Source organism: Prionailurus viverrinus, chromosome D3 (genome assembly GCF_022837055.1).
Source record: "Prionailurus viverrinus isolate Anna chromosome D3, UM_Priviv_1.0, whole genome shotgun sequence".
In the NCBI taxonomy this organism is placed as follows: Eukaryota; Metazoa; Chordata; class Mammalia; order Carnivora; family Felidae; genus Prionailurus; species Prionailurus viverrinus.
In genome coordinates, this window is record NC_062572.1 from 616,099 (window position 1) to 625,820 (window position 9,722).

At 46.8% G+C, this 9,722-nt stretch overlaps 1 protein-coding gene across 1 annotated transcript; it reads right to left on the minus strand.

Moving 5' to 3' along the window:
* Positions 1-4,508: 4,508 nt before the first annotated feature.
* On the minus strand, positions 4,509-8,103 carry LOC125149309 (serine/arginine repetitive matrix protein 1-like). Its single transcript, XM_047828184.1, is given in 6 exon segments — positions 4,509-5,043; positions 5,281-5,818; positions 5,820-5,932; positions 5,935-6,349; positions 6,352-6,598; positions 8,099-8,103. Coding segments are annotated over 6 exon segments (1,725 nt in total). The 3' UTR covers positions 4,509-4,636.
* Between the last annotated feature and the right edge of the window lie 1,619 nt (positions 8,104-9,722).

Consider the following 9,722-nt stretch of genomic DNA (forward strand, 5'->3'; position numbering starts at 1 on the left):
TTAGTAATTCCTCTCCTTGGTAATGCCTGGCAATGTCAGAATCCTTTCCTGAATGATTGTAGCGTTTAGAATTACAGAAAAATGACTGTTTTCATCAGACAAAGGGAGACTCGTGGACAACGGTCTTGAGGTTTCACATCCAAGAGCAAATGTTATTTGAATATGGGGCTGTATCAAAATTAAGAATTAGGGCCTAGGTTAACACAGTATTGCTTTGGGGGATGACCTTGACCCCAAATTTCTCATGCAGCCCATATGGGGAGCTCTTCATTATTCTGAAGTGTCTCGTGGAATTTGTTGTCTGGCCTACTGGTCAGGGTCCAGTCTTGAAAACAGCTGCCGTAAGAAAAGCAGCTGGAATCTGGCTGGGAGCTGCTGAGGGAGGCGGCGGGAGAGAGGAGACGTCACGTGCGGTTTCTGCTCTCTGTCCTTGCACCTTGGGCTCCTGTCAAACGTCACACAAAACGGTCCTTGACGCCGTTTGAGCGTCTTGTGCCAGGGAATTGACAGAGAAGGAGGTTACCATTACTGCTGGAGTGTTTGATCTGCAGAATTAAGGAATTGCTGGTACACATTTGGGGCCAGGTGACTCTGTATGGAGCCTGACAGATTCACTGACAAGCCTCGTAGTATTTCCCTGTGAGTTCCCGTGGGAGGCTAAAGCACCCATTAGGACAGGACTACTAGAAATTCAGTCTTCAGTGATGAAGAAAGAACCTTGACCCACCAGTAGCTTGCTGATGGCAAGCATAACGTGCAACGGGGACAGAGAAAAAATTTTTTTGGTATCAGCCAGCGTTTTATGGTGAATACCTGGCAACTGTACCTGCTGTGTATATTTTTGTTGTGTTTCAACAAATTTTCCTTCCCTATTTTTTGTTTTGATATGGAACATTGATTGGCAAGGTTTTGTTTTAGAATTCAGTTCATAGATCATGAGATCAAGCAAAGTCACGTTGTGCTTAGAGACCCTAGACTTGAGATACAAACGAGGACCTCTAGGACTTTGTATTTTCTCTTGTTGGGGAGAGGATGAGAGTGTCACTGTGGGATTCTCCCATTCATGATAGGCAGGACAGCATTGTCACCTTACTGTCACATGTGTATCACGGGAGGATGAGAAGGAAGGATGACAAATAACAGAGTGAGTGGACCGTGCTGACCCTGGACCCTGGTCCTCAGACCCATTCTTTCCTCTACCTTCCCTGCTCTGCTCCCAGGGCTGGGGAAGCCTGGCCCACAGGTGTATCCCAGTCTCCTGTATCAAGTGCTTCTAGATGAATTTGGTGAAACTGAGGGGAAACTGAAGGGTGTGAGATTAGTAAACAAAAACAAAATATTTCTTCCGTCTGGGCCTCAGGGAACCTCTCCAGCAATGGCTGTGTCTCCTCTGTCACTCCAGCTGTTCTTAAGTAGACATGCTGTGGTTACAGCTTCCGCTGGTTGACCCTGGACCGGGGATCCGGTAAACACCTCCTCCTTTTGTCCCCCTGCCGAGTGACGGTCATGGATTCCTGCTTCTGCACCTTGGCTTTCGCATCTGGGACGCCTCCCCACCCTCTCCGGCACCTCATCCCTCCTATCACCTGTGTCACCAACTTCCCACGTTAAGTTCCCTGTTTTACTTACAGTAGTTTTTATTTTTAGATTGGACCCTTGGCATTACAAGTGCGGGAGGGACGGTTCTTGATTCGGGGCATATAGAGCTTCCTACAAGACAGCCTCCCAACCTTGCAGAGTATGTGAGTTCCTAGAAGAATTACTCATAATAAATACTGGAAAAAATTCAAAACAGCTAGTGAGTGGCTAAGGAAAACATGCTACGTCCATACAATAAAATACCTTTTTGCGATAAAAAGACGCACGACGTAGCTGCCGCAAGAAAGGAACCAGTCACGAAAGACTAGACTGGATTTTCTATTTACATGAAAATGTCCAGACTTGTGGTTGCCTTAGGCCGGGCTTACAAGTGGGGACTAACTGCCAGCGGAAGTGGGGGGAACATCTGGCAGTGATGACACTGGACTTTAATGAGGGACCCATACCTACCGATTCACGGAGAGTCGCTGAACTGAACACCTAAGTGGGCAAATTCAATGGCATGTGAATTATGTCTCAATAAAGCTGCTTAAAAATGGATAGAGCTAAAGGGAGAAGTAGAAAAGTGCACAATCATAATTGGAGATTTTAACTAACTCCCTTCTATTATTAGCAGATAGAACAAGTACACATAAAAAGTCCGGAAGGATATAAAGTATTGGAGAAATCCAAGGGGCGCCTGAGTGGCTCAGTCGTTTAAGGGTCTGACTTCGGCTCAGGTCATGATCTCATGGTCCGTGGGTTAGAGCCCCATGTCTAGCTCTGTGCTGACAGCTCAGAGCCTGGAGCCTGCTTCGGATTCTGTGTCTCCTCTCTCTCTGCCCCTCACGCACTCACGCTCTGTCTCTCTCTCTCAAAAATAAATAAAGATCAAAGAAAAAGTATTGGAGAAATCTTATGAATGATTCAGATATTGGAATGGACAGATAATAACTTTGAAATAACTATTATTAATAAGTAGGAAAAGATATGGGGTGCCTGGGTGGATCAATCGGTTGAGCATCTGACTCTTGACTTTGGCTGAGGTCATGATCCAGGGTTGTGGGATTGAGCCCTGGTTTGTGCTCCACACTGAGCGTGGAGCCTGCTTGGGATTCTTTCTTCTCTTTCTTAAAAATATAAAAAAAATAAGTAGAAGGGCACCTGGTGCCTCAGTCGTGATCTCACAGTTGATGAGTTGGAGGCCTGCATCAGGTGAGCTCAAGCCCTGCTTCTCCCTCCCTCTCCCTCTCTTTCTCCCTCTCTCTCTCTCTCTGCCCCTTGTAGGATTCTCTCTCTCTTTCCCTGTCTGCCCCTCGTTCACTTGTGCCCTCTCTGTCTCAAGAAAAAAATAATAAGTAGAAGAAGATAGAGGAAAAGATAGATATCATGGATGAAAAGATGTAGAACTAATAACAAAGTGAAGTTATAAAAAATCAGTGGATAATACTAAAACTAAAAATACAACGTCAGAGATCATGAACTCATTGCATGGGATTTACAGCAGAGGAGACATACCAGAAGACGGTATTAATGAATTTAAAGTTGGGTCAATTGAAATATGTTAAGAAAATGAAAAAAGGGGGGGGGGCACCTGGGTGGCTCAATCGGTTAAATGTCTGACTCTTGGTTTCTGTTCAGGTCATGATCTCATGGTTGGTGGGTTCAAGCCCTGCATCAGGCTCTGCGCTGATGATGCAGAGCCTGCTTGGGATCCTCTCTCTCTCCCTCTCTCTCTGTTCCTCCCCCACTTTGCTCGCGCACTCTCTCAAAATAAGTAAACTTTAAAAAGCAAAAAGAAAATGAGAAAAAGGAGAGGCACCTGGGTAGATCAGTCGCTTAAGCATCTGGCTCTTGATTTCGGCTCAGGTCACAATCTCATGGTTCGTGGAATCTTTTTTCCCTGCTCCTCTCCCCACTCATGCTCTCTCTCTCTCAAAATAAATAAGTAAAGTTAAAGAAAAAAGAGAAGCTAAGGATTAGAGAAAATATTCACAAATCACATTTCTAAGAAAGAATTTATATCCAATATCCAGAATATATAAAGAACTCTCAAAACTCAAAAATAAGGACACAGCGACTCAATTTGAAAAAATTTTTAAATGTTTATTTATTTATTTATTGTTTAAATTTAGAAATTTATTCTGTCTAATCCACAAGCTTTATATAGCTTTAGTTTAAAAAAAAAACCAAAAAACAAAACAAAAACAGTGAAAACAAGACACTATTTCAAAGTCTGGGCCCTTCCAGCCTTCCAAATATGAGAGAGCTCTGAAAGTTGTATATACCAGTTGGAAGAACAAGACAAAATTATGAATGGAGCCGTGACATTTCATAAAACAAACTTTTATGTAACTGAAGGATCCTTCCTGGGACTAGTTAATTGCCTTTACAAAAAAACCACAACAGAATAGAATGAAATTCCAGTGTTCCAAATCAACTTGTTACACATCCATATAAACCCACAGTGTCCTGGCAAACAACATGCTTTCATTTTCCGTCTCATCCTAGAGCTCGAATCTGGATTCATTTCAGCAGAGACTCCACAGGCAACAGGAAAGATTGTGGCATCAAAATGTTCATTTATACTTTTGGGGTAGTTCAACAGTGGTCTTATTTCTGGGCTAGCTTGCAAACCGTACAAGGTTGGAAGCATCATAACTTAAATGGGTGCTAAGACTCAAATGAGAAAAAAAATAAAGGGGGAAAAAAAACCGAAAAGAAAGGAAAACCTCTGGGAATAGCCAAGGCCTTTAAAGAAACCATAAGAATGCCAACAATATTGAAACCCCCTTTTTTAAAAAGGGGATTTTTTTTTGGCTTAAAATATTTCACTCTAAATGAAATTTATGTCAGCTGTCAATGAAAGAATGTCACTAATACACTGTGGACACCTTTTGCAATGTAAATCCATGCCCTTTTTTTTTTACATGGTGAACTTCAACCTAGCAATTATTACAACAAATGTTATAGTCTAAAGCTCAAACACATTTTAGCAATTTTGAAATTGAATTGCGTACAAACCAAATAAAATGTACATCGTAACACGCATTCCCACCTAAGACTGTGGGGACACTTGAGCCTTCCGCATCGACCTCAGCGCCTTTTCACGCAGGTGCTTTTCTAAGTCATCGAGGTTGTCTTCGGGGTGGCTTTCGGTCTCCTTCTTAGGCTCGGGCTCCGCTTCCGGTTCCTCCTGTGCTGATGTGGTTGTGGGAGCAGCAATGGCTGCAGGGGTTACAGCAGCCGCAGCGGCTGCAGCCACGGCCTTTTCCTTCTTGTGTTTTTTGTGCTTCTTATCCTTTTTGTGTTTCTTGTCCTTCTTTTTCTTTCCACCTCCTTCTGGGTCTGAGTTCCTTGCCGGAGATGGGCTTGGTGTTGGGCTTTTGGCCTTTTTGACCCGTACCGCTGGAGACCAGTTGGTAGAGGGTGACTGAGACTGGACAGGAGGCTGAGGTGCTGGGGTTATTTTTTTTTTTTTAATTTTTTTTAATGTTCATTTATTTTTGAGACACAGAGAGACAGAGCATGAACGGGGGAGGGGCAGAGAGAGAGGGAGACACAGAATCGGAAACAGGCTCCAGGCTCTGAGCCATCAGCCCAGAGCCCGACGCGGGGCTCGAACTCACGGACCGTGAGATCGTGACCTGGCTGAAGTCGGCCGCTTAACCGACTGAGCCACCCAGGCGCCCCGTGCTGGGGGTTTTTTAACTGCCGGCTCAGGAGATCCTGAGACAGATCGGGAGGATGAAACCCTCCTTACAGACTGAGGGCTTGGTGAGGCAGCCTTCTTTGTCTTTTTGGGTTCCGGAGTCCTGGAGACTCTCCTAATGGGCCTATGACTTGGAGATGGGGACTGCCTTCTTCGGGGTGATGACGACGCTCCTCTTGGAACAGGTGGAGGACTTGAGGAGGTCTGAGGAGCTCGAGGCCGCGGTGAGGGAGAATGCCGTTTGTTTGGTTGTGGTGACCGGGGCTCCCGGGTAGATGGGCTCGGGGAAGACCCTTTCCTATGCTTTGATGATAACGAAGGCGAACGTCTCTGGGTGACCGGGGAGCTTCTCGGTTTGGGAGGTGGAGAACGGGAGGCCCGGCGCTTTGGTGGTGGAGACGGCGAGGCCCTTCGTTTGGGAGGGGGGGGAGGGGGAGAAGCCGTTCTTCTCTTTGCAGGCGGAGAAGGGGAGTAGCTCCTCGGCGTTGGAGGAGAGTACCTTCTCGGGGACGGTGAGCGGCGCCGGGGGGAGGGGAGGGGAAGGAGCCCTTCGTCGAGCTGGCGGTGTGGGAGACCCGCGCCTTCGAGGAGGGGGGGCAGGAGAAGGAGGACGGCGCCTTCTGGTGGGCGGTGGGGAGGGGGGGTCTCTTTCTGGCGCTTTCGAGGTGAGGGAGAGGCACTCCGGGAAGGGGAATGTCTCCGCCGCTTGCCTACCTCACCATTCTTCACACGGGACCTTTTGGGTCGCTCACGTCCCGAGGAAGAAGAGGAGCCAGAATCCGACGGAGGCTGCTGGTTCCGTCGTCGGTACTGGCGTCTCTGCGGCACAGAGTCGGCCGCAGCCATTTTGCCACCTTTATCTTCTTCCGATTCGGACAACTCTACTTTTCTAGGCTTAGGTGCTGGTGGAGGGGACGCTCTTTTCTCGGTACCTTTGTGTTTCGTCGCTTTACCTGAAGTTCTCCCCGGAGAGCCAGAAACACGACTGTGCCTTGTCCGGTTTGGCTGCTGGGGTGTTGGGGGATCACGCGCGTTTGGCGGCGCAGGTGCCGGAGGTGACACGGCCTATGCCTTCGCGTCGGAGGACTGGCTGAAGGAGACAGCCTACGAGCTTTCCGAGGGGGGCCGGACGTCCCCTTAGGGGGCTTCTTCGGCGGTGACCGGGCCCGAGACGAAGAAGATGACGAACTTCCTCCGGACAAGGCCGCTGGTGAACGCCTCCCTCGTCTCCCTGGAGAGCTACTTCTTCTATGCCCGGGTGGAGGTGGCGTTCGTCTTGGTGGAGTTCTTCTTCGAGGAGATGGCCGCCTTCTCGGGGAGTAGGATCTTTTTTTTTTTTTTTTTTTTTTTTTTTTTTTTCAACGTTTATTTATCTTTGGGACAGAGAGAGACAGAGCATGAACGGGCGAGGGGCAGAGAGAGAGGGAGACACAGAATCGGAAACAGGCTCCAGGCTCCGAGCCATCAGCCCAGAGCCCGACGCGGGGCTCGAACTCACGGACCGCGAGATCGTGACCTGGCTGAAGTCGGACGCTTAACCGACTGCGCCACCCAGGCGCCCCTCGGGGAGTAGGATCTTGATCGGGATCTCTGACGCCGTCTAGGTCGAGTAGGAGAAGGAGAGCGAGACCGTGTCCGGGATCTTGATTTGGGAGGTGAGCGAGATCTTGGTCGGGGCTCCTCCTTCTCCTTTTCTTTTTCGGAATGTTTCCCCGGAGGGCGCGGTGTGTCTTGGGATAGGGAGCGATCTCCGAGCGAGGCGGCCGGATGGACGCGGGATTCTTCCGCGGAACGAGTGCAGAACGGGATAATCGGTTCAGCAACAAACAGAAGAAGTTACTGAAGCAGCTGAAATTTGCAGAATGCCTAGAAAAAAGGGTGGATACGAGCAAAGTAAATTTGGAGGTTATAAAGCCTTGGGTAACAAAACGAGTAACGGAAATCCTTGGGTTTGAGGATGATGTGGTGACTGAGTTTATATTCGACCAGCTGGAAGTGAAGAATCCAGACTCCAAAATGATGCAAATCAACCTGACTGGGTTTTTGAATGGAAAAAATGCTAGAGAATTGATGGGAGAACTGTGGCCCCTGCTCTTAAGTGCACAAGAAAACATCGCCGGAATCCCTTCTGCTTTTCTAGAACTGAAGAAAGAAGAAATAACACAAAGACAAATTGAACAAGAAAAGTTGGCATCTATGAAAAAGCAAGATGAAGACAAGGATAAGAGGGATAAGGAAGAAAAAGAAAGCAGCAGAGAAAAAAGGGAGAGGTCTCGAGCCCAAGAAGACGCAAATCCAGATCTCCTTCCCCTAGAAGACGATCTTCCCCTGTCAGGAGAGGGAGAAAGCGCAGTCATTCTCGTCTCCCCGCCACAGAACCGAGAGCCGGAGTCCTTCCCCTGCTCCAGAAAAGAAGGAAAAAACTCCAGAGCTCCCAGAACCATCAGTGAAAGTAAAAGAACCTTCAGTACAAGAGGCCACTTCTACTAAGTGACATCCTGAAAGTTCCCAAACCTGAACCTGTACCAGAGTCTAAATGTTTATTTGTTTTTGAGAGAGAAAGAGGGTGGGACAGAGAGAGGGAGACTCAGAATCTGAAGCAGGCTCCAGGCTCTGAGCTGTCAGCACAGAGCCCGGCACGGGGCTTGAACCCACAAACTGTGAGATCATGACCTGAGCTGAATTCGGATGCTCAACCGGCTGAGCCACCTAGGCACCCCACAACTCAAATTTTTTAATGGGCAAAAGAGTTGAACACTTCAGAGAAAGTTTATGTATATTAAATAAACACAAGAGAATATGACTCACATCATTACTAGGGAATTTAATGCCGCAATGAGATTATCACTCATTAGAAACCTATCAGCAATGCTACCTATTAGAATACCCACCTATTAGAAATGCTAACAACAAACAGAAGAAGTGACTGATGATATTGAGTGCTGGTGAAGAGATATATGGAGCTACTGGAACTCCTACACTGCTGGTAGGGAGGCAAGATAATATAGTCTGGAAGGCAGCTTGGCCCAGAGGGATGACTTAGGGGTAGCCCTTCATGACCCTGAGGGTTCGCCAAGGGATTCTTAGAAGAAAGAGCAACAGAGGAAAAAACAAATTGGACTTCATCCAAATTAAAACCTTTTGTGCTTCAAAAGACAGGAAAGTTTAAAGATACCCCACAGAAGAGGAGGAAAATATTTGTAAATCGTATGTGGTATATATATATATATATACATATATATATGGAGAGAGAGAGAGAGAGAGAGAGAGAAGGGGCGGGAGGGGGGGGAGAGAGAGAGAGAGAGAGAGAGAGAGAGAGAGAGAGAGAGAGAACTCACACATACAGATATATGAAGAACTCTTACAACTCAATAAATAAGAGAAGGAGCCCAGGTTCTGGCAGAGGAAACCTTATTGCTAATAGAAGTGCGGTGTATATTGTCAGTTTGAGGGACTGCACCCCTGAGAAAGGCTCATAAGTTGTGTTGCCTGGATAGAAACAAACGTATTCAAATCTCATAAAGACACGTGAAAAATTCTTCAGTAAAAATGTTTATATGAAGCATTTAATGTTTCATATAGTAATGACTATTTCATATAGTAATGGCTATAGATTTGATCTATTTTGAGGGCCATTGTTTCATAGTTTTTAACTCATCTAAATATCTCAGCGTATGTGTTTATGACATATATACACTATGTTCTTCAAGGTATATATGTATACATAAGTAAACAAGTAAATTGTGTATTTTACACATAAAATAATTATTTATAAATAGACAATTATGTGTAAAGAATTAAAATATTTCATCATGAAAACTCCCGATCATAAAATGGGAATGATGAATGTTTACGTGTCACACTCTGGTGGATGTACAAGTTACGAAAGATGATTCAGGGCTTGTCCCACTGCGGTTTACGGCCACATCGGTAGTGTTCTCATGTATACGGTAGGCACGTTCAAAGTTGTGTGTGTGTGCCGTGTGCTGGATCCCTGGTGTGGTGCCCCTGTCAATCACTGCCTTGAGAATGTAGAGACCCTGACCTCCCTCTATATTCCCATCAGGCAGGACATGTAGAAAAACGTGCTCAGCGTTCCAGGTCAGGGACTCCGGGGGTGACCAAGCTGGAGTGTCTCCCTTGTAAGCAAAGGTGTCCTTGCACGCTGGCCATGCAAGGAGGGGAAGGGCCCAGGTAGTTGTTGGGTTAGTTGTTCTAACAGCTTGCTGCACGTAGATCCCAGCGGCGATACTTTGTCCATTTGGTCACTGCCGGACTCCCTGCACACAGGTCCCCCCAGGAAGCCTGTCTCCCCGTCGTTCTCTCTAGGTCCTTTCTTTGGTCTCACTGGACCATCACCCACCACTGGCTTCGAGTCAGCCGGGGTGAGGCCACACGCTCTGTCAATATGAAACTTGTGCATTAATTAGAA